We start from the raw sequence: 25,480 nt of genomic DNA on the forward strand, positions 1-25,480 counted from the left end.
GAACTGCAGCTACCGAGATGTGACGGCGGAGGAACACATGAACTCACAGATCTGGGACACCTACGTGGCAGGGGTCCACTCGAACTATATCAGGTAACGCTTTGTGGAAAACGGGACCTCCGACCTGCGGGAAACGGTAAAGCTAGCGACCTCACTGGAGGTGGCCTGCTAGAACCTCAGCGCATTCTCCGCGGGCCTGCCAAAACACTCGTGGACGCCCCCATCGGACCTGACTACGTCGCAGGCCTGTGCCGCATGTCTGACAGCCGAGCCCGGGGAACCGCAGTGCTACTTCTGCGGCCAGGTCCAACCCTCCCAGCAGCGCTGCCCAGCCCGCACATCAACGTGTAGTGATTGTGGGGAAAAGGGGCACTTCGCTAGGGCCTGTCTGGGCCGGCCTGAGGCCCAGAAATCGAAAGCACACCCGGCCCTACCCATGGACTCGCAGCCCCACAGACCCCGCAATGCAGTTGCGTGCCTGCGCGGAACTCCCCCGTCAGATGCGTCATCGGCAACGTGCGACTCGTGGGGGCCGGCATCTTGGTCACCAGCCCCAACACCGACCAACACGTGCGACTCATGGGGGCCGCCATCTTGGTCGCTGGCCCCAACAGCAACCAACACGTGCGACTCATGGGGGCCGCCATCTTGGCCGCCGGCCCCAACAGCGACCAACACATGCGACCGATGGGGGTGGCCATTTTAGTCGCCATCTTCGTCCCAGCCCGACACGTGCGACTCATGGGGGCCGCCATCTTGTGACTTCACCGACCACACAGACTACCTGCAGCTGAGCGCAGTCACCCTCGACCAGTTGCAGCTGAAGAACTCCATGATGGTCGTCAGGGTCAACGGGCATGAGACCCCCTGCCTTTTCTACTCTGGGAGCACAGAGAGCTTTGTCCACCCTGGCACGGTAAGGCGCTGCTCCCTTCACACTTACCCAGCCTCCCAGACAATCTCCCTTGCCTCCGGGTCCCATTCAGTTCAGATTCGGGGGTACTGTCTTGCCAATCTCGCGATGCAGGGCGCAGATAACGTGCGCTTTAAGCTCTACATCCTCCCCCACCTCTGCGCCCCCCCCTGCTGCTTGGATTGGACTTTCAATGTAACCACTGAAGCCTGACCCTACAGTTCGGCGGCCCCTTGCCCCCCCCCCCCCACGGCGTACAGCCTCGCGACCCTCAAGGTCTTCCCCTTCACTCTTTGTTAACGTCACTCCTAACTGTAAGTCCATCGCCACCAGGAGCAGACAGTACAGTTCGCTGGACATGACGTTTATCAAGTCGAAGGTCCAACGACTGTTGAGTGAAGGGATCATCGAGGCCAGCAACAGCCCCTGGAGAGCGCAAGGGGTGGTCGTCCGGACCGGTGAAAAGAATTGGATGGTTGTGGACTACAGCCAGACAATTAACCGATTCACGCAACTCAATGCGTACCCCCCCCCCCCCCCATAGCGAAAATAGTCAACCAGATCACGCAGTACCATGTGTTCTCCACGGTCAATCTAATGTCGGCCTACCACCAGCTCCCAATCTGCCCGGAAGAGCGTCACTACACTGCTTTCGAGGCAGCCGGCTGGCTCTTACACTTCCTCAGAGTCCCCTTCGGCGTCACTAACGATGGACCGAATGGTGAACCAGTACGGTTTGTGGGCTACATACGCATACTTGGACAATGTGACCATCTGCGGCCATGACCAGCAGGACCATGACGCCAACCTCCAGAGGTTCTTCCAGGCCACCCAATCCCTCAATCTCACATACAACAAGGAAAAATGCGTCTTCCATACTACCCGACTAGCCATTCTCGTCTATGTTGTAGAGAACGGAGTCCGAGGGCCCGACCCCGACCCTAAGCACCCCCTCACAGACCTCCCCCTCCCCATAGCCTCAAGGCCCTAAAATGATGCCTGGGGCTGTTCTCCTACTACGCCCAGTGGGTCCCCAACTATGCGGACAAAGCCCGCCCACTTATTCAAACAACCACTTTTCCCCTGACGGATGAGGCCCGCGCGGCCTTCAGCCGCATCAAGGCCGATATCACCAAGGCCGCAATGCACGCGGTGGATGAGTCCATCCCTTTTCAAGTAGAGAGTGATGCATCAGACGCCGCACTGGCCACCACACTCAACCAGGCGGGCAGCCCAGTAGCATTTTTTCTAGGACCCTCCACCCTTCTGAAATTCGACACCCCTCAGTTGAAAAGGAAGTACAAGCCATAGTGGAAGCCGTGCGGCACTAGAAGCACTACCTAGCCGGTAGGAGGTTCACCCTCGTCACCGACCAACGATCGGTAGCCTTCATGTTCGACAACGCACAACGGGGCAAAATAAAAAATGATGAAATCTTGAGGTGGAGGATCGAACTCTTCACCTACAACTACGGTATCAAGTATTGTCCTGGGAAGCTCAACGAGCCCCAGATGCCCTGTCCCGCGGCACATGCGCCAGCGCGTAGGATTACCCACTTTGGGCTATCCACTATGACCTCTGCCACCCGGGGGTCACCCGGCTTACCCACTTCATTAAGGCCCGCAACCTGCCCTTCTCCTCCGAGCAGGTCAAGGCCATGACCAGGGACTGCCAAGTCCCTCCCCTCCACCAACCGGAATATATACTTTCTCACCGTCATTGATGAGTACTCCCGCTTCCCCTTTGCTGTCCCCTGCCCGACATGACCTATGCCACCGTAATAAAAGCACTGCACAGCATCTTCACGCTGTTCGGTTTCCCAGCCTACGTCCACAGTGACCGGGGCACATTGTTCATGAGCGATGAGTTGCGTCTGTACCTGCTCGACAAAGGCATCGCCTCGAGCAGGATTACGTGGTATAACCCGCAGGGAAACGGGCAGGTGGAGAGGGGGAACGCAACGGTATGGAAGGCCGTTCTTCTGGTCTTTATGTCTAGAAGTCTCCCCATCCCCCACTGGCAGGAGGTCTTCCCTGACTCCCTCCACTCCATCAGATCGCTCCTCTGCATGGCCACGAACGAGACCCCTCACGATCGTTTGTTTATCTTCACCAGGAAGTCCATCTCCGGCGTCTCGCTTCCATCTGGGCTGAAAACTCTGGGACCAGTCCTTCTCCGGAGGCACATGAGGAGCCATAAGACTGATCCCCTGGTCGAGAGGGTCCAGCTGCTGCACGCCAACCCCCAGTACGCTTACATCGTGCACCAGGACAGGTCTCCCTACGGGACCTGGCGCCAGCTGGTTCCCCCGCCAACGCGCCTCCCGCCAACATCCCCCCTCCCCGCTGCCCGCCGCCACCCACAGCACCCCGTACGTTCCCCGGGTCTCCTGTATTGTCCCGCGCCAACACTGCCGCCACCCATCACCCCCCACCCCCCACCCTACCCCCGCACCCCAACCGTCTCCGGCACCCGAGCTCAAGCTGCAGACACAATGCCCCTGGTGTTACCACCTGCGACTACTGTGCCCGCCGCACCGTCAGAGCTGCGGAGGTCGAAGAGAATGATCCGGCCTCCAGATAGACTGAATATGTAATGACCCTACGTCACCCCCGCTGGACTTGATTTTTATTTTTTAAATAATTTTTATTGAAATTTTTACAAAATATAAACATCTCAACTCTATTAACAAAACAACCGCGGTAACACCCCAAGAACAATACCCACCCAACTTCAGAAGCAACTACAAACAAAAGAAAAAAAACAAAAGAACACCCAAACAACAAAAGGGAAAGAGATAACACCCGCCACATTCCACAGAGTCACGTGGTAGATTTACACTGCCACCTGCTGGTCGGAAGTCATTTACTTAATTATATACATGATTGCTTATGCATATCATCATAACAATGACCCAGGCTGGGATCAAATCCGGATCCTCAGCGTCTTAGACAGCAGTGCTAGCCACTGCACCGCCATGCTGCCCTCCTACTACATCCTTGCCTTCAATTTTCATCCATCCATTAGCTTTACTCTAATAAGGACACAGAGAGTCCACACCGAGGAAAATAAAGAACTTGGATTTATTCACGATAACGGTATATACACTACCCAGTAGATCCCTATCGGGTTCCTCTGATGGTCGGTGCCTAACTGACCGACCTTTCATATAATGGTTAATAGAGTTTGGGGGGAGCTCGTCCTCAGTGAGGGCCATGGGGAAGGTAATAATTTCCACCCCGTAAGTCATGTGCAGGATATTACAATTGCAACCTCCGCTTCAACCAATATTTTATCAGCATCCTCTTCCTTAATAAACATCAATACAAAATAGTCATTAAATATTCTAGCCTTGCCCTGCATCTCTCAGCATAAATCACCTTTGTCTTTAATAGGCCCCACCCCATCTCTTACTATTTATATGGCTTGGGTTACCTTTTACATTAGCTGTCATTCTATTTTCTCTTTGCCAGTCTTATTTTCCTTTCACTACCCCTCTCAACTTGCTCGAAGGCATGCTTTTTAAATATTTGTTCAATCGTATTGTCCATTTCCCTCGTCATCCGAGTATCCCTGGCTTTGAGTCCCCGCCTTTCCAACTTGTTGCAATGGACCTAGCCTGTATCTGTATCTAGCCTGTATTGTGGGTAGCATTGTTGCTTCACAGCTCTAGCGTCGCAGGTTCGATTCCCGGCTTGGGTCACTGTCTGTGCGGAGTCTGCACGTTCCCCCTGTGTCTGCGGGGTCCGTGTCTGCGTGGGTTTCCTCCGGGTGCTCTGGTTTCCTCCCACAAGTCCTGAAAGGCGTGCGGTTAGGTTCAGTAATTTGGACATTCTGAATTCTCCCTCTGTGCACCCGAACAGGCCCCGGGACGTGGCGACTGAGAGCTTTTCGCAGTAACTTCATTGCAGTGTTAATGTAAGCCTACTTGTGACAGCAAAGATATTTAAAAAAAAACACCTCTTCCTTAACCATCACCCACACATTGTTTTTTTTCAAGTCTTTCATGGGATGCGAACATTGTTAGCCAGGCCGGCATTTGTTGCCCATTCCTAATTGCCCTTGGTTTAGCAATTGACAAGCAACCAAGGAATGCTCTCTAATGGAAATTAACAATTAGACTGGAGTTTCTACGTACCGCCGGATTTTCAAACTAGTGGGTAAGGGACTTGGACTAGGACCCATTAGAGCATTACAGACTTCTAAATATTTTGTTAATGGAGTCTGTGATTCTGTGTGTGTGTTTCTGGTTTGACCAGCATTTATTGCCCATTCCTATTTATATTTGAGAAGGTAGCAGTGAGCCACCTCTGACTGACCTCAGTGTCCCATTTTCTAGCATCGTTATGTTTGTTTCACCAAGTTTATGTTTTTTCTTGTACAGAGGTGCTAAAAGGTGCAAGTGGATTTAAAATGGGAAACATTGGTTGGTCATGGGCAAGAATGAAACACAGAGATTGATCCATGCGCCAGAATAGGTAACCTCAATAGAGCTGGATCTGCAGCTGGCTGGCAGAGAGGATACCAAAGTTAGGTTGCTAAGATACCAGCAGGTAGGTCTGGGAGGGGTTAAGGGGTGTAGAGACAATCAGCTGTGGGCCATGTGTGAGCTGAGAATGCTCATTGGAACTTCTGTCAAGCTGCTAACCTCGGCTCTACATTCAGTTAAAGGTTCAGATTAATGCTCTAATGATTTAAGTGAAAGAACACTTACAGGTGAAAGTTAAGACTTCAAAAAGGTACTGTCCTATCAGCATTAATAATAAGCTATTCAAGCAGAAAGGTACAGCGAAAGGGAAGTGATTGTAAGTGGCAGTCATGTCTAGTACAGTGTATTATTGAAAGGTGTGGCTGGCTCTTACTACTTTACCTGACCTGGAAAAGCCATTAAACTTTTTGCTTGCATTGGTTGAATTAATTTGCAGTTACTTCCCTGCGTAGCAACTTCCGCCTCATCGCTACATCATTCCTTGGGGCTTTTTCATTGGTGGCCTTCCTCAGCAGTCGAACTTCCCAAAGCACCAGTTCAGCATTGGCATCGACATAATAGGGAGTTCTACTCTGTGTAACATTAGGGTCAGAGGTGTCTTTGCTTTATTCAAAATTACATTTTGTGTAGTGGCTTGTTTTAAGCTTCTGCAGCACGTTATTTCCCAAACAATTCCTGACAGAGGCGTTTCTAGCACCTGGAGCTTGCTCTCATCATTCAAATTCAGCTGACCCTGGAAACTATGGTGAGGTCAACCTTTGTGATGTCAGGTGGATGAAGATGTCAAGCCCTCACCCGTCAGGCTTGGATTGTGCCCCAGCAGGCTTCAATGTTGAAACTGGCAATTCTTAAATTCATAATGAGCAGTGTTAAAATCCTTTAAAAGAATGACAAACAATAAATGCAAATATTTATTTCACATAGTGTGAATTTGATGTAAAAGAATCAGTGACAAAACTAAGAAAACAAGTTATTATGAATATGTATCTCTTGAAAATATATAGGATTGATGCTACCAGTATTCATTTGTTTTAAGATCTAATTGGAATAAATATATTATGACTTTGACAAAGTTATCTAGACGTGAAACGTTAGCTCCCTTCTCTCTCCACGGATGCTGTCAGACCTGCTGAGATTTTCCAGTATTTTCTGTGTTTGTTTCAGATTCCAGCATCCACAGTAATTTGCTTTTACAATCTTATGAATCTGGTTGGGTTACTTTAATTCTGTTAAAATTAAGTTAATCTGAACACATGAGACAATGGGCGCGATTCTCCAGCCTCGTTGCGCTCTTGCTCGAGCGAAACGAGGTTGGTGAAGTGCAGGAGAGGCCAAACAATTTGTGATGCAACCGGCCCGCTTCTGTAGGTGAAACCGGGATCTCGCCGTAGCGTGACGAGAAACCAATTATCACCACTTAAGCGCTATTTCCATACAATTAACGAGAGCAACCCCATATCCAATGGCCTCACATAATTCATTGGCCTCACCAGCAAGTGGTCACACTGGCGCCGGTTAGTACTCCTTTTTAAAAACAGGTATCTGGCCGAAGAGCTTCTGTGGGGAGCTTAGGAGGTGAGTAGCCATCTTTGCTCACAGGCAAAGAGGCTGTTTAGCACAGAGCTAAATCGCTGGCTTTGAAAGCAGACCAAGCAGGCCAGCAGCACGGTTCAATTCCCCTAACAGCCTCCCCGGACAGGCGCCGGAATGTGGCGACTAGGGGCTTTTCACAGTAACTTCATTGAAGTCTACTCGTGACAATAAGCGATTTTCATTCATTTTTCATTTCATTTTCAAGAGGCCAGTGCTCTGGGCTTGCTGTCCTAGTGCTTGGCGGGGGGTTGGGGGACCCTTGGCTGGGGGTGAGGGATCCTCCGCAGTGGTGGACCGCCAGGGGAAGGTGGGGGGAGGTGCTGGGGGGGCAACCGCACGTAGCACCACAATGGCAACCCCTGGACCGTGTGTATCCATTCCGGTTGCAATCCTTGCCCTTGTCTGTCTGCCCCACCGACTACCCGTAACACCCATCAACTGCCTCTGGCCATGCGGCTGAAGGCTATTGCTCATAGGGAATTGGAAATCATGGTTAATTAAGCACTTCACACAACCCAAGCGTTTCCCGTGGGTGGGCAGGCCATGTAGCATGTGGGAGTCATTGCCTCAAATCCCAATCACACCTTGATGCATGCACACTGTGCTTGAATACTGCGGGAAGCAACAGTACACATGCAGCAGCCAACATCCGAACACCCAGGGGATGGGACATAGCTTTGGGGATATATTCACGGCTGGAGGGTGGGTGAGTGCCACGAATGGGGGGAGACGCCTGGAATGATGTGCCAAGGATTCAGAGGACGGCCCGCATTGCGGAATAAAGAGGCATCATACTGGTTGTGCACAAGTGCATTTATTGTGTGTAACAATTACCCCATTTCCTGATGGTGCCACCACCCTAACCCCATCCCCGCCCTCCTAGCTTTACCACTATGTCTGCGTGTCTCTGCAGGATGCACATCAGAGGTGGAGGCAGCCAGCTGCTTACCTCGTCCCGTGGCCTTTGATGCCCCTGGCGGGCGTCCTCTGGGGCCGGTGGGCCCCAGCTCACTTGTTGCGGCACATGCACAGCCTTGATGCCTGTCCTGTGTGCTTGCTGTGAGATGCGGCCTCAGAGGGGTGAAACCCGGGGGAGCTGGTGGCCAGCATCGCCACTCCATTGGACTGGTCCGGGCAGCCACCCAGTGCCCCATCCTCCCGCTGGGTGGTCATAGGGCCTTGGGTTCAGTTCACCTTGGGACAGAGGGGCAGCTGGTTCGAGCCCTGGGGGTTCTCCTGCTCTGCACCAGCGGGTAGATGCCCTCGGTGATGCTCCTTCGTGACTGGGACATGCCCTGCAGCACCTCGGCAATCGCATCGGTGACTGGGACAAGCTCCTCAGGGCCTCAGCCATTCCTATCTGAGAGCGGGACATGTCCCGCAGAACATCATCAAGGTCAGCCTGGTACTGGGTCACATCCCCCAACGAGTCAGAAATTCTACCAAGACCCTCAGCCATGGCCGTCATGACTACGGGATGCCTTCAACCTTCACGAATGGTGCTGACATCTTGCACCAGTATCACCACTGCGGTCGCCACCCGAGCAGTGTTGGCCTCGGAGCCACTCATTGCCAGTGCCATGTGCTGCACCCGTAGCCTCTGCGACTCCCACAAGCGGCTATGGACTTGCTGGAGTGCCGCTGACATCTCCCTCTGAATGCCCCGGCCACACCCTAACGTCTCCATCAGCTCCAGGGTGACATCTTCCAAAGGCTCAGCATTAGGCTGGGATCCAGCTGGATCTTGGGATCCAGCGGACCTCTAACTGCTGTCTCGCCTGCTTCCACTTGACGTACATCAGCAGCTGTGTGATGCTCACCAGATTGTGCCCCAGAGGTCTGACCACTAACATTTCCCACTGAGGTGTACGTATCTACGCTGTGGAGTGTGGGTTGACAGCTGTGACATGACTATTATAGTGGCATCCTCGGAGCTCTCCCCCAAGGTGTTCTCCTGGGAGGCTGGAGAGGGTGCCACCCAGGGTGGGACAGCTTCGCCGGCTGGAGGACCTGCGGGAGAATGGACATGTGGTCAGTGGGAGGAATGGGTCGGTCAGAAAGGCAATAACAACTCACATTTGACAGGTCCTCCTGGTGGAACCCGGTGGTTCCTCACCTCTGCGGCATCCGTCAGTCTCCACATTGGTGACCGCTCTGTCCTCGGCCACCCCAGTCACCTCCAGGGCCCGCTCCTTGTAGGTGGTGTGGATTCTTATGTCCGGCACACCATCGCCAGTCTGAGCCCTCCCGGCAAATGCAGGAGAGCTTTTCTGGAGGAGACACAGAGAGGGCATCGATAGCCACATGCGTGGTTCACAGTGGTGGGGGTGTGAAGGAAGTGTTGGGAGGAGAGGGAGGTGGAGGGAGGGTTGGGGTTCACATGGTGAGTTGTGGGGTGGATGCTCTCGTGGGGGCGGAAAGGTTTTGTTGGGGCGGGCACTTTGGTGTCTACTCACTCATGCCGCCCGGTGTAGATCGTTGACCTTTCACTGGCACTGGATACCAGTCATCCTGGCCATACTCCTGATCTGCCACCTCGTCCCAGGCAGTACTGGCTGCCCTATGGCTCACCCTCCGGGACACGCGTGGGAACAGGACATTCCTCCTGGCCTCCACTGCATCTAGCTTCCTCCCCAGATCTGCATCCCCGAATCTTGGGGCCGGTCTCCTGGACGTCCTTGTTGCGAGCTGGCCGGGGATTGGCTGAGTAAGTGCTGCTTCAGTACTTCTCAACCTTGTTAGTAGGGGGCTGGTGAACTGGTGAGAAGCCCGAGAGGCCTCGTTAAGTGGATCAATTAAAGTTGAATAGCATTGCTGGCATAGCTGGGCCGAGCGCCAGGATCTCGCAGCAGTTCCTGCTCGCTACAACACTTAGAAATCTTTCCAGAGAGTGGCGCCCAGTGTGTACATTACAAAAAACTTTCACTTGCTCCTTTCTATGTCGTATTTTAAACAGTAATATGGGGTGGGATTCTGCCGTAATCGGCAGGCGGGCAACTCCGGCGGGAAGGAGTGGCGTAAACCACAGGTGCCGAATCCTCCGCACCTTCAGAGGCTAGGCCCGCCCCGGAGTGGTTTGAGCCGCGCCGGCTGGCGGGGAAGGGGCTTGGCGCCACGCCAACCTGCACCGAAGGGGTTTCGCCGGCCAGCGTGAGTTGGCGCATGTGCGGGATACGCTGGCGTCATCCCGGCGCATGCGCGGGAGGTTTTGTCTCCGCATCGGCCATTGCGGAGCACTACAGCGGCCGATGCGGAGGAATAGAGTGCCCCCACGGCACAGGCCCGCCGCGGATCGGTGGGCCCCGATCACAGGCCAGGCCACCTCCCGGGGCCAGATCCCCCCACGCCTCCCCGAGAACCCCGGAGGCCGCCCACGGAGCTGGGTCCCGCCAGTAGGGATCAACCTTGGTTTACGCCGGCGGGACCCTCGTTAAACGGGTGGGACTTCGGCCCATCTCAGACCGGAGAACTCGGGCGGCCCCGGGGTCCATTGAGTCGCGCCGGTCCCCGCCATTCTCCAAGGCGGGTGGTACGATTCACGCCGGGGTGAATTTTGGGGGCCGGAGTATTCGGAGGATGGCAGGGGCGGGATTCACGCCGACCCCCGGCGATTCTCCGACCCGGCGGGGGGTCGGAGAATTCCACCCATGGATACAATCAATGGGTATCTGGATCTGAACAATAGAAAATACCTTACAAAGGCTTAACAGTTATTGCCCGAAACAGCCATTCCTTTGGGACCAGCAATTCAGAAAGAAATGCAGATTCCCATTATATCCATCATTGTTTTGACAATTATGAAGGGAAATAAAATTACATGGTCCATATTTGTTGGAAATTATCAAACCTGTTTTGGGGAAATATTCTTTAATACCATCATTTAAATAATGACCTAATTTATGTTTCCATTGCAAGCTTCTGAAACTTTATCCTGAGGCAGAAGATACACAAACGTCTGAAAGAGTAACCATTTATTTATTTTAAATTTTGTTTACTAAATTGCGCGAGCAGTTCATTCATAATTAGAATGTGATCACAGTGGGTATGCAGAAAGTGAAAAGGTTTTACTTTGAACATCTGTGCTGATGTATAGAATCAGCTTATTAAGTACCACTTGTCCCACACCTTAATAATTTTGTGTTCATACAGGGTATATAATAAAGATTTGTTTCCTACCTTTCAACAATACAATAAGTGTCTTCATATTATATAAGCCAGAATTGGGGCATGGGAGTGGTTGCTTGACATCTTCTCACTGCCATACCGTTTTTTAAATTCTTTCAAAGGTTGGGGGTGTTGCTGACTAGGCCATCATTTATTTCCCATCCCTAATTACCCTATTACCAGCAGCAGGAAAGCTGGTAGATTTGAGCTTCTATCAGGCAGCCATTGATCTATTAAATAGCCTAATAAAAATAACATCCCACGTCAGTGGGCAATTTTGCCCACATTGAGCAGCACCACTGCCACATGGGGAGACTGTCCAATGAAAACTGGAGACTTCTGATTGGGTTCCAGATTTTGGGAGCTGTCGTTTTTTTGTGCTCTTCATTAGCCATGAAAGGGCCCCCTGACATCAAAGGCTGCCCCCATGGCAACTACGCTGCCAATTCACTGCAACTGCCCATCACCTTCACCTCCCAATCATTGGGGTTATCTTCTGAACTGGGCTGAAGTAGAAATGTGCAGCACAGGTCTCCCTTTGAACTCCAGTGAGCGGTGTAGAATAAGGGAAACAAGAGGACACATTCCCGTTTTACAGCACTGGTTGTCATATTCTGGTATTTAAAGGTTTTAGGAGTATGTGTGTGTTAATGAATGGGAGAGTGGATGAATGAATGAGTAGGTAGGTAAGTAAGTGGGGGAGTTGGGAGACGGATGGGGGGTAGTTGGATTTGGTCAAGGAGGGTATTTAGTCTGGTCAAAGGTAGATCGTTTGGTAGTCAGGGGTATCAGTTCAGGGATGGTTGGGGTAATCAGATCCAGTCGAAAGGTTAATTAGGCTGGGGTTAGTCATGTCTGGTCAAGGGAATAATCGGGTGATTGGGGGAAGCATTGTGGGTGATCAGCGGGGGTAGTCGGGTAGAGTTGCCCAGTATTAGAGCCAGATTTACAACAAACATTTCCTGGGTAACTATGAAGCTAAATCACATGAATCCAGTGCAAGTCTCTGGCTCTAGCTCAGAATTGGAGATATTTGTTCTGGATACCAGGCATCAGAAGTTTAAATTTCCTGGGCAATTTCCAGATATGACCCATGTCAGGAATTCTGCAGAATGCTCTGACGATCTGGAGATCAGAGGATTTGGGCCATGAATTTCAAATTATTCACTTTTGTATGTGTGTTTGTGCATGTATTGCATTGTCAAACTAGGATGATTATTAGTAACATAGATAAATAAGTGTACTCAATTATTGCTGAGCCTTCTGTGTTCAGTAATAATAGGTTAAAATAGATGCTGTGCAATTTGAAATACAATGTTCAATAATTCAATCGTTACATTTAGAAAAGCAGTTTCTTTCAGCAGAGCTAATAATGCCAATGTATGAGATATCTGAATTGGTTTGCCTTGCTTTAAATCATACAACTTGTCCTGCAGAATATTCAGAACCTGTGTTCCAGATTAAATCCAGATTATATGTTATATTATTTTCCATTGATTTATTTATTTATTTCTTGTCTGGATTCACTTTATTCTATTTCTTTCTGTTTATCTTTGATTTTCAACATTTACATCATTTTTAAAAAGTCAGGAGCAGTTGATATGTTGTGGCATTTTCAAATTGAATCCTATCAAAGAAATAAATGTATTTATGCCCATAGAAATGTTCAATTGTTTCAATGCTTTTATTGATAAACGACATTGTCCAACCTAAACTTTAAATAACATCATTCTTAAATTAGCCCAAACTTGTTGGAATAGTGTACACAGCTGAAGCATCCACCTTTCTTTTGTGTTCCAGCACTGCCGCAACTGGGTATCAAGCTCTGAACCTCTGGACACGCCAGTAGAATTCATGCTACCAGACTGCCCACGAGTCTCTGCAGGTACTTTATTATTCTTTTCATAAAGTATGGATAGATTGTTTTCTTAACGGTGAAGTATATTTGCCTGCATTGGGACGTAATTTAAAATGTTTGGAAAGGAGATTTTCAACAGACATACTGATGCTTCAATTGCAACTCATTATTTTCTGATCTTAAGCTGCTGAGTAAAGATAGCCAGGTGACTAGATTTTCTGTGGAATTCTTCCACTTTATGATCCTGAACATGCGCTTCATTTACAGCCTTAATGGGTGGTGTCACGCGTAATCCACCATTATTCATAATGTCAATCCAATGTGGCAAAGCATGTGATAGCAATAAGCATACGGAACAATAATGTATTGATCACATGGCAATTCAGTAAAATGTACTTAACTTTAAAGCAAAAGGACCAATCAGCAACTGAATGAACATAAAGTGATTGTAGTTGAATTTCCATGACGTTTTCCCAATCATTCTCTGCCGAAGTTGATCCAAACAATCGGGAGAATCCCTAGAGAATTTTAATCCCACTGAAGCTTGAAATTGCCCTTCCCCAGCACCGGCATTGCTTTTGTCAGCCGTTAGAACAGTTCTTGGCTTTTTCCAAGTTGCTTTTGGACAGGGATACTGAGTCAGATATCCAAGACTGAAATTTGGGAGTAACAATTTTTAAACAGAGGTATAAGTGGTAAGATACTTCTCTGCTGTTTAAAAAAGTTGGATAATTAGCCAAGGAATTAATATGCATCTTCTTACTGCATCAATTTTAAAATAACTTGACATTTAAATTATTCATAACAGATATATTCAGTTGATGACACTCACTCCAAGTCCGGGGTTTCAGTTGCAAGTTGTACACCAAAATTTATAATACATAACATAAATTGGTACTTTAGTGCAGTGCTGAGGAAGTGCTGCATTGTTGTAGCTGCTGCCTTTTGATTGATATGTTCAACGAAGGCTCTGTCTGTCAGTTCAAATGGATTACAAAGACTTCATGACAACATTTGAGAAAGAGCATTTCAGTATTTTCTGCACCAAAAATTTGTATTCAAGTAGAACAGAAGCATAGAGATGAGACTTGCAATATTAACTTGGGTACTCGAAATTTAAAAAAAAAGTAACCCCACCTTTGTAGCGAAATCTGCGTTTCACATTTTGTTATTTCCAAAACTGGGCCACCATCAAATCCTCCATCTGTTGCTTTATTGCACGGTTGCCTTGAGTAGGAAAGTGGCTGAAAATAACTGTCCTCCTAGAAATATTTTTAGGGCAGCAGTTATTTGGCCTAAAAGAGAGTCTTTACTTCGGAATTGAACCCCTGAGAGTCTATCGACATGAGACATGCATGCATAATCAAGTATGTGAAAAGCCAATATAGACTCTGGGATGCCAAGCTCAAATGTTTTCAGTCTCTCATACCATCTATAAAAGACCGTGATATGCTCCTCAATGGACTGATCATTTGTTTTTTAAATCTATCAAAGGCTGACCAGACTTCATATGCTTCTAATCAGTCATCCTTTTTGTAGAGTTTATTCAAAAACTGTAACTGAAGGTCCTGTCCCTCATCATTATTCAAATCATTCACTCTGAAAGATTTTACTCCTAATTTTACTCTTCGCTGGTAATGATAAAGCCAAAGCCATACCTTGCTTCTTTTTGGGTAATGAAGTAATCTGTGTCCATATCTAAACTTCTGTTTTCCATTGCGCATATGGCTCTGCTTTTGAGAAGATTGATGGGTAATCAAAGCTTGATTTTACATCTTCCTCTGCTATCTTGCAACTTAACTCTGTCAGGAGCAGTATACTTATTTTCCAGCATCCAATCACCAAAGCTTGATGTTCACCTTCTGCTGCCATGTTAATACTCACTGTTAGTATATGATGGAAGATTAATACAGCAGCATGTCTTTTACCTTCAGCAAGTTTATTGTGCATCCAACTCAGCAGAGAAACAAACTTCATATAAAATTGTCCCCGTCCCCCCCCCAATAACCATTGAGCCAATAACCGTTACCTGTCTTTAATCAGGCAATTAGCTTAAAAATGTAACTGTCATAGCATGCATTTGCTGATACATTGACACAGTCACAAGTAACCCCTAAATCTCATTGGACTGCCAATGTTTCTAGCTTTTTGTATTTCTAACATAAATGTTTATTTTTCAAATATGTATTGCTTCATTAATTCTGGTACAACATTTAACATCCTAAAAACTCTCTCTACAGAACGCTCCTGAGCATTTTCATTGTTATTTTGTTAATCTTAAAATTAACCCCTACAGTTACTGATTAATTGACCTGTGCAAATGGTTTCTCCCTATTTAGCTGATCAATTTCTTTAATAACTTTGAACACCTGTCAGATATTTTAACCTTTATTCTGACTAAGAAAAGCTTTATTCTTTCCAGTGTCTCATCAGAATTAAACAGGGGAATTTTAACCCCCAAAATAAATGAGTTTGGGTCTGATAGAGTAAGATATAAAAAATCTTAAACCTGAATCCAACCCACCTTGAACCCACCCATTTCTGTTTCTTTAACACGAGCGGGATGAGGGCCAAGTTACCAACCTATTCTTCGGGGCACTTCAATATTTTAATTTCATGCGTCAGATTTTTGTTCTCTTTTCCATCTTAAATGCTAGACACTGGGTTCATGGGCCTGAACCCAGCAGCTAAAGAGAGATAAGGACTGCTGTATGCAACAGTTAAGTGCTTTTCCAAAACTGCTTATGGTTCAGGAGGAGCAGGAGTGCTTCCCCTAGCCTCCTCAAACTAACCTGTTAACCTCACCCATTATGAGGCATCCCCATCCTACACAATCTATTGCCTTCTAATGTCTTCCTTGACCTTCAATTACCTCTTCGCTCAAAGGAAACGGCAGCCACTTCTTCACCACCAGTACAATCCCTGGACAACAGTATCCAGGTGATAATGCAATTGTAAACCTACGCCTGCAGATGACCTCAAGCATGCCGATTTGCACCTTTAACATGCGATTGCATGTTATTTTCATGGCGCACCAACCTCCTCCTGTGCACTTGCCTCCTGAGACTTGATGTGTTGAAGACGCATGTATCGTGAGTAAAATTCCATTGTCCCTGTAAAAAGGCTGTTAATTGATTCATTAGCAGCCTCAATTGGCTCTCGCCTGCTGCAATGCAGGTTACCTTCAGCGTGCTGAAGCAGAGTCCCATAAAGACAGGAGGAGGCAGGACCACATCGGCTTTGCTGGCTAACGGCATTTTTTTTTCTATTTTTGCCCAGCCCACCACACCGGCTGCCTCCAAACTTGATCCAAGGGCCTGGTAAAATTCCATCGCTATAGCTGTACACAATCACTGAAGTGAACTTGTGCAGATTTATTTAAACAGTGGAGAAACAGCGAAAGACGATGATAGATTTTGATTTAATTTGATGCATGATCTAATTCTAAGCTGATTTAGGGCAGCCAACATTATTGCACTGTAGAATTATCGTGTTATCTTGCTATTTCTTGGAATCCCTGCTTTATTTGTGACACAACATGTACTATTGAACCCATACAATGTACGATTACGAGTTTATTTACTACTACTTCCTGGTTGCTGCCACATTTTGTTTGTTTCAAATGAGTTCTTTTACTATTTACAAAAAATTGTTCTATAATACAATTGCAAGATCAGCAATGGCATATGCTGTTGCAACCTTTCATGCACTCACATATCCATAAGGCTGGACACAGGCAGTTTCTTAAATGGAACTTTAAGATCTTTAGTAGCTATTTTTAAACATCTCCAGATGTTTGACATAATCTAGATTCCATTGCCAAGTTAGAATTTTCTATGTATTGCAGCATTTGGTAGCTCAGAATTTGTTCAGTACACTATTGGCAGTAGTAAAATTTGAAAAGTCAATTTTTCACTCCGAATTTGAATTACAGTACTTTTATGCATTATATATATTATTAAACTCCATGCAGTGCGCTATCAACAATTCAATTTTTGGGCAGCACGCTGGCGCAGTGGTTAGCATTGCTACCTCACGGCGCCGAGGTCCCAGGTTCGATCCCGGCTCTGGGTCACTGTCTGTGTGAAGTTTGCACATTCTCCCTGTGTTTGCATGGTTTCGCCCCCACAATCCAAAAGATGTGCAGGGTAGGTGGATTGGCCATGCTAAATTGCCCCTCAATTGGAAAAAATGAATTGGGTACTCTAAATTTATAAAAAGAAGAAAAAAAAATTCAACTTTTTAATCTCCATCTGCGAGCAGCCTGGCTAGCCCTGTGGACCAGGAGACAATAATTAGTGAAGCTAACATCACATATTAAACAGTAGTATGTTCAGCGAGGTCATCATCAGATTTAAGGGTCTTAACAGGTTGGGGTTGGAGGGCAATCTTTCCTTGTTTAATCTGATGCAATGTCTGCTGAGATTTGCCAAAATCTTCAGTGACCTCTGACTTTAAGGTGCTATACTCCTGTGTTTTTTTATTCCCTTCTGTTTCAATGCCCATGGGGCTTTGTGTACAACTCATTTGAGAGTTCATGTAAAACTATGTACAGATGATCAACTTTCTATTACAGAGCGTTAAACCTTTTGACATTTTTGTCTGTCACCACAAGACTTTTAAATTGTGTCAAGCAACCATTTCATTTGCTTTTGTGTGTATATTCAATGTGTTTGTGTCAGTTCAAACAGAATTGTCTGGACTAATAAAATGAAAATATATAGATGTAAAATGCCTATAGGAAATATACACTATTGGATTAGATGCTTTCAGGTTTCTGTGGTGTGCGTGACAGCAAACATATATTAAATCATTGTCCCCTCCACTGACAGAAGTAATAGTTCTCACCTCATCCTGAAAGCCTTGAGAGAATGTGGTCTGTCACCTAGCGCCAAGTAGCAGAAATCCAGAATATAGTGGCTAGATCATGGCTGAACTGTACCTCAGCTCCACTGATTTACCCTACATGCACTATCTAATAAAAGTGAAATCTCAGTCTTCAGCATTTCAAATTCCATTATCATTTGGGGAAAGAACAGTTTCAGATGTCCCAACATTTTGTGTTAAAATGTTTCCTGGTTTCAGTCTTGTGCCCCTTGTTCTGATTACCCCACCAGCCAAAATAATTTATCTGTATCAACCCTACTAAATTGCTTCATAATTTGAAACACCTCAATCAAATTACCCCTCAACTGTTCAAATCTCAAGGAAATACAGACCAAGTGTTTGTGACCGATGTGCATAATTTAATCCTTTAAACAGTGTGTCATTCTGATAAATCTGTAATCTACCCACTCTGAGACCATACATCTTTCTTGAGGTACGATGCTTTTACAGAAAGGAGAAAAATGACAGGGATGATGCCCCCTCATGACTGACTGAAGACAGCATGTTTTCATGAAGGAAATCTGCTTTAAGCCCCTAAATGCTGTAGCTGCCAGGAATAGACAAATTGCAGATTTTCTCAGAAATTTGAAAAGATCAATGTGATGAGACCATCAATTCACTCGGAACACGATTGGAAGTAAACTGTGGTTTTAATAGTCTTACAACTGAGCCTGCCTGCGACCAGAAGAACTGAGGGCAGGCTCACACGGCTGCAGCACTTTATACTTCCGGTAGTGGGAGGGGCCATGGGAGGAGCCACGGGTGAAGCCCAGTACAAGCTCCTCATCTCCCCCTATGGGCAGAGCCGCGCAACGGCTCACAGGCAGAGCCCACAAGGACATAATTCTATACAATACATGATGTGGAGATGCCGGCGTTGGACTGGGGTGAGCACAGTAAGAAGTCTTACAACACCAGGTTAAAGTCCAACAGGTTTGTTTCAAACACGAGCTTTCGGAGCACGGCTCCTTCTTCAGGTGAATGGGAACCTGAAGAAGGAGCCGTGCTCCGAAAGCTCGTGTTTGAAACAAACCTGTTGGACTTTAACCTGGTGTTGTAAGACTTCTTACTATACAATACAATACAGTGTGAATTACATTCACCACACAATATTTTTTATTCAACACTTGTATACATGCTACTGCGTCCATTCACAATCATACAAACACACACACACATTCAAGAAAAAAATGGTGATTACAGAAGGTAGTTAGATCTTACAAGTTACCTGTCACACTTCCTTTTCCCTGAGATGAAGTCTTGGAGATGGTGCAGGCCAGTAATCCTTTTGGCCACAGAAGAAAATAATCTGGGTGTTTAGGAAAATTGATTAACTTTGATTTATTGCTTGCAGGATCAGATTTCTCTTGTTCCACTCCAATCAAGGTGCGGTCGAAGCCCTGTACCAAAACCCAGGTTTGATTTCTCAAGTGGAGAGGTCAAGGCCAATCTGACGTCGCTGCCTGTTGATGGTTCTTAGGCAGGGTCTTGTTCCTTCGTTAGTCTGGGACTTTCTCCCTTTCTGCTCAAAGATTGAAATCTCCTTATTAGAAACATTGTTTCTGCCATGTGACCAGAGTATCTTTTCCCCAATGTCCTCACAAATGATTCATGATGTCCAGGCCATTGTCAAATAATAAGATCTGAGTTTCACCCATTCACATTAAATTGTGATAGAACAGGGATTTTTCTCACACCCATTCTCTGGATTTCAACTCTTAAAGTCTGCAAGCAGTACTATGAAAACAGTTCATTTAATTATTTGGAGAGGTACGGTCATTAACCACAGGAAAGATCTTTTGCATTTTAATGACTTTTCAAAGATATGTCCAAAAAAGCTATTTACATTTTAATGACTTGTCCAGACACGAAGATTAGCAGAGGGTTTCTTTAGGCCCAGCTGTATTGACAGGAAAGAAAAGGTCACCTGATCTTTCAACTCCATTTTGTTTTAAGTAAATTGGCCATTTCAAGTTTATACTCCATAAGTCCATGCAGTGTGAGTGTGACATCTCCCCGTAAAAAGGGGAGAAATGAAATTCCTTTACATTTCATTTTTTTCTTTGTTACATCATAAAAGGAAATAAAAATAAATACACCATATAGCAAACATCTAGTTACTATCACAAAGCCTTCCACAGCTTACAGCAATACTTTGTTTAAATTCTGGACAGACATCCACAATTACATTACTTTTTCCAGCAATTCACAAGATTTTTAAGTTAAACAGCTGAAGGAGTAGGCTCCATTTGAACAGTCTTCAATTAATGACTTTAAATTACTCCAGGAAAGTTAGTATATTGTAGCCAGTATATGTTAATACCACCCTGTGTTTTTATTGACATAGATCTCAAAATGTTAAATGGCTAACAAAGGCACCATTCTATGCTGAATTTAAAAAAAAAAAATTTTTTATTCTCCTTTTTCACAATTTCTCCCAAATTTACACCCAACAATAAACAATAATCAGTAGCGAATGTAATGTCAATCCCCATATCAATAACAACAATCCCATCCTCCCACCAAACCCCAGACATTGGCCCACATGGTAACATAAACAAATGATATAAAGGAATCAGGAATCACCCATAGTCACCATTAACACATACAGTCCCCCTCCCCCGAACCCTCCCAACACCCCTAATGTTCGATGTGATCCAATTCGCAAAAGTGCATAATGAATAACGCCCATGAATTGTAGAACCCCTCCATTCTTCTCCTCAGTTCAAATTTGACCTATTCAAACGTTAAGAATTCCAGCAGGTTCCCCCGCCACGCCAGGGCTAACAGGATCCGCCTTCGGGCGATCAACGAAGCGAAGGCTACAATATCTGCCTCAGCGCCCATTTCCAACCCTGGCTGGTCCGACACCCCAAATATGGCCTCCCGAGGGCCCGGGTCCCGTTTCACGTGCACCACTTAAAGATTACCCTAAGCACCTCCTTCCAGTAATCCTCCAGCTTTGGACAGGACCAAAACATATGAATGTGGTTTGCGGGGCCTCCCCCGCAATGTTCACACACATCTTCTACCCCCTCAAAGAGCTGGCTCATCCTCGCCTTTGTAAGATACGCTCTATACACCACCTTCAACTGTATCAACCCCAACCTCACACACGAGATAGAGGCGTTCACCCTTCGGTGCACCTCACACCAGAACCCCTCCTCCATACCCTCTCCCAACTCTTCCTCCCACTTTGCCTTGATCCTTTCTAGTGGTGCCTTCTCCTCCTCCAAAATAGCCCCGTAAACCGCCAATACTACCCCCTTCTCCAGTCCTCCTGTCTGTGTGGAAGCCGGCTCGACTGGGAAGCTCTGTATCTCCTTTCTGGCAAAGTCTCAAACCTGCATGTACCTAAATATTTCCCCCTGCTCCAGCCCATACTTCGCTCCCAGCTCCTGCAGTCCCGCAAAACGTCCCCCAAGAAATAAATCTTTCAGTGCTCTACTTCCTTTCTCCTCCCATCTCTGAAAATTTCCATCCCACTTCCCTGGCTCAAATATATGGTTCCCCCAAATGGGCATTTCCCTTCACCCTGCTCCCAACCCGAAGTGCTGTCGAAACTGCCTCCAAATTCTCAACAAAGCTTTTACTACCGGACTCCCTGAGAATCTCCCTGGCACCGTTGGGAGCGGCGCTGTCGCTAGTGCCTTCAATCCCGACCCCCTACACAAACTCTCCTCCATTCTGACCCATTGGGAGTCAGCTCTCTGACCCAGTACTGCACCTTCTCCACATTCGCCGCCCAGTAATAATACATCAGGTTCGGTAGACCCAAACCCCCTGCCTGCCTTCCTCTCTGTAGTAGCACCTTTTTAATTCTGTCCACCTTCCCTCCCCATATGACTGAGATAATCATCCCTTCAATCTCTCTAAAAAATGCCTTTGGCAGGAAAATCGGTAGGCATTGAAAAATAAACAGGAATCGCGGCAGCACATTCATTTTAACCACCTGTACCCGACCCGCCAATGACAGAGGGAGACCATCCCACCACCCCCAGGTATCTAAAGTGAGTTCCTGCCTTACGGAATGACAGTCCCCCCCCACCCCTGCCCCCGCCCCTGGCTGAGACACCACAGAATATTCACTCTTGTCTAGATTTAATTTATACCCGAAGCAACTCCAGTATATGCTGGAATATTTTTGTTGGTTTTTATTTACTTTTTAGAAAAATAGCCAATTGGTTTCTCAATACCCGAACCATCTTCCTGAAGGGGCGGCACGGTAGCACAGTGGCAGCACTGTTGCTTCACAGCTCGATTCCCGGCTTGGGCCATTCTAAATTGTCCTTAGTGACCAAAAAGGTTTGGTGGGATTACTGGGTTGTGGGATGGGGTGGAGGTGTGGGCTTATGTGGGGTGCTCTTTCAAAAAAAAAGTGGGCAGCACTGTAGCATAGTGGTTAGCAGAGTTGCTTCACAGCTCCAGGGTCCCAGGTTCGATTCCCAGCTTGGGTAACTGTCTGTGCGGAGTCTGCACATTCTCCCCATGCCTGCATGGGTTTCCTCCGGGTGCTCCGGTTTCCTCCCATAGTCCAAAGATGTGCAGGTTAGTTGCCCTCAGTGTCCTAGGTTACTAGGTTACGGGGATAGGGTGAGGGTGTGGGCTTGGATAGAGTGCTCTTTCCAAGGGCCAGTGCAGACTCGATGAGCCGAATGGCCTCCTTCTGCACTGTAAACTCTATGATTCTAAGTAAAGAAACTCCTACCACCACATCAATTGCTTTGACAGAGCGTCATCCAGACTCGAAATGTTAGCTCCCTTCTCTCTCCACGGATGCTGTTAGATCTGCTGAGATTGTCCAGTATTTTCTGTTTTTGTTTCAGATTCCAGCATCACAATAAATTGCTTTTACCGATTGAGTCAATAGCCCCTTTGAATGATTGGTTAAAGATCAGGGCTGCTAACATGAGTTCATTTGTTAGAAAACACTTCAATACCTCGAAAACATTCTTTTCTAAATCGGTCAATGGTGCAACTAGTTCAGTTGTTAAAATTAGGGATGCATTTTTCATAGAATCAGCACATCCCCGGGAAATATGTTGGGTGGAATTCTCTAATAATGGGGTTATGTCCCCACTCCGGCGTGAAAACCGGCGCCAACGATTCCCGAAAGTGAGGAATTCTCCCCTTTGTAGGGGGCTCGGTTTACTGCCGAAGTCGTCCTCGCAGCTCTAGCTGGCACAGAACGGCCCGCGCGAGGCATGCGTGGAACGGCTGGCGTATTTCTGCACATGTGCGGAACGGCCAGCGTATTTCCGCGCGTGCGCGGGGTTTCCCTTCTCGCCGGGTCGGAGAATCCTGGCCGTTATCTTTCTCTCGATCTTGTGAATGGGGAATTCCATCAGTACTTGTACTTTTGCTGCTCTTGGCAACGCTTGACCTTGCCCAACAACGGCCGGGATTCTCCCCTACCCAGCGGGGCGGGGGGTCCCGGCGTGTTGGAGTGCCATGAACCACTCCGGCATCGGGCAGCCCCAAAGATGCGGAAGTCTCCGCACCTTTAGGGGCCAAGCCCGCTAGGCCCGCGCCGGAGTGGTTCCCGCATGCCGGCTGGCATGAACGGCCTTTGGCGCCATGCCAGCCGGGGCCGAAAGGACTTCGCCAGCTGGTGTAAATCTGCGCATGCGCCGGAGCATCAGCAGCTGCTGACATCATCCCGGCGCATGAGCAGGGGAGGAGGTCTCTTCCGCCTCCGCCATGGTGAAGACCATGCCGAAGGCGGAAGAAAAAGAGTGCGCCCACGGCACAGGCCCACCCGCCGATCGGTGGGCCCCGATCGTGGGCCAGGCCACCGTGGGGGCACCCCCTGGGGTCAGATCGGCCCACAGGACCACGGCGCCCGCCCGCGCCGCCAATCCTGCCAGTCAGGTAGGTGTTTTGATTCCCGCTGGCAGGAGAGGCTTGACAGCGGCGGGACTTCGGCGCGGGGGGCCCGCCAACCGATGCGGCGCGATTCCCGCCCCCGCTGTATCTCTGGTGGCAGAGAATTCGGGACACGGCGGGGGCGGGATTGATGCCGGCCCCGGGCGATTCTACGACCCGGCGGGGCGATTCTCCGACCCGGCGGGGGGTCGGAGAATCCTGTCCAATATGTTCCAAGTAGGTCACTTTAGTCTTCGCGAACTCGCTTTTGGCTAAGTGTACTACTAGATTAGTGCTTTGTAAACCTTGTGAATAGCACCCTTAATTGATTTAGGTGGTTTTCCCAGGTGTCGCTATAGACCAGCAGGTCATTAATATATACAACAGAGTTGCTTTAACTAGCCAGCATTTGATTTATTGATCTTTGCAAGGTTTCTGGGCCATGGTTTAAAACAAATGATATGACTTTGGTTTGGAATAGGAGGTCTGGTTTTATAAAAGCTGATATTTCCGTAGCTTGGGTAGCATGAAAACTTACCAGTGCCCATTTAATACCGTAAATCAATTTTGATGATGCAAATGGAATTCCCCACTTGGTCAATACAATTCCCAATGCGAGGAATTGGGTATGAGTTGGTTCAGGTCACTGTATTATCTTTTTGATAGTCAATGCAGAGTTTTTTGGAATCATCTGGCTTAGGGACCAATATGAGAGGAGAACTTCAGCTGCTCTGGCTAGGCTCCATTATGTCATTGTCTAACATGTATCGAATCTCCTCACAGACTGGTATCAATTTATCAGGGCTTAGCTGGTATGCATTTTGTGTAATGGGGCAGGTCAAGGAAGTGCAACCTGGCTTGGCCGTACACGCTTCCCTGAACTCTCTTCACAGTTCTATTATGCCTTTCCTCTGCTAGATATTTAAATGAACTAATACTGAGTATAACCTTCATCATACTTCTGTATTAGCTTGATTCACAGTAAGGAGTTAAATCTGGGAATTTCCCAGGTCCTCTTTTCAACTAACTCCTCTTCACAGTGGTTTGCATCTTCATCCATCCTGGCTACCTGACCTACATTCACCAGTTTGTCTTGTTATTATCATATCTTTTTAACATTTTTATGTGGCACAGCTGTTTTTTCTTTCACTGGTCAGGGGTGTTCATCAGTTAATTGATCCCACTGATCTTTTTCTCCACACTCAAGTGTGAGTCATGATCTGATTGGATCTCTTTAGGCACCGCATTGACGGTGAAAAACTGGGTAGGCACGCCAACCATGACATTATGGGTATGGGCTCTGGGAATCGGTTGGCTATGTCCACAATGATTAAGAGTTATTGAAAACCAATCCAAGTTCTAGCTAAGGGTCCCACACAATTTACCAGAACTGCTAAAGGGTTCACCAAAATCACATATAAGTAATAATGGGGCGGGCTTGATTGCAAGTTGCGATTCCCAACAGATATGTAAGTTCTTACGAAATTCAGCCAAACCCGTAATAGCCTCCCCGAACAGGCGCTGGAATGTCGCAACTAGCGGCTTTTCACAGTAACTTCATTGAAGCCTACTCGTGACAATAAGCGATTTTCATTTCATTTTCATTTCATGGAGGTGAGACCAATAAAATTGCTCTCTTATACGAACATGGGTCTTTCGGCTACCCACGTTTCCAACCATTGGTCTGTTGTGGCCAATACTTCAGAATTTT

The 25,480-nt window shown here is 47.3% G+C and overlaps 1 protein-coding gene across 1 annotated transcript in view; it reads left to right on the forward strand.

The window, feature by feature from the left end:
* Positions 1-25,480, forward strand: part of fam172a (family with sequence similarity 172 member A) — an 820,821-nt gene that overhangs the window by 571,722 nt on the left and 223,619 nt on the right. The window contains 1 exon segment of the mRNA XM_038805269.1: positions 12,960-13,044. Coding sequence (XP_038661197.1) covers positions 12,960-13,044 — 85 coding nt within the window.

The sequence above is a fragment of the Scyliorhinus canicula genome, chromosome 8 (genome assembly GCF_902713615.1).
Source record: "Scyliorhinus canicula chromosome 8, sScyCan1.1, whole genome shotgun sequence".
Taxonomy (NCBI): Eukaryota; Metazoa; Chordata; class Chondrichthyes; order Carcharhiniformes; family Scyliorhinidae; genus Scyliorhinus; species Scyliorhinus canicula.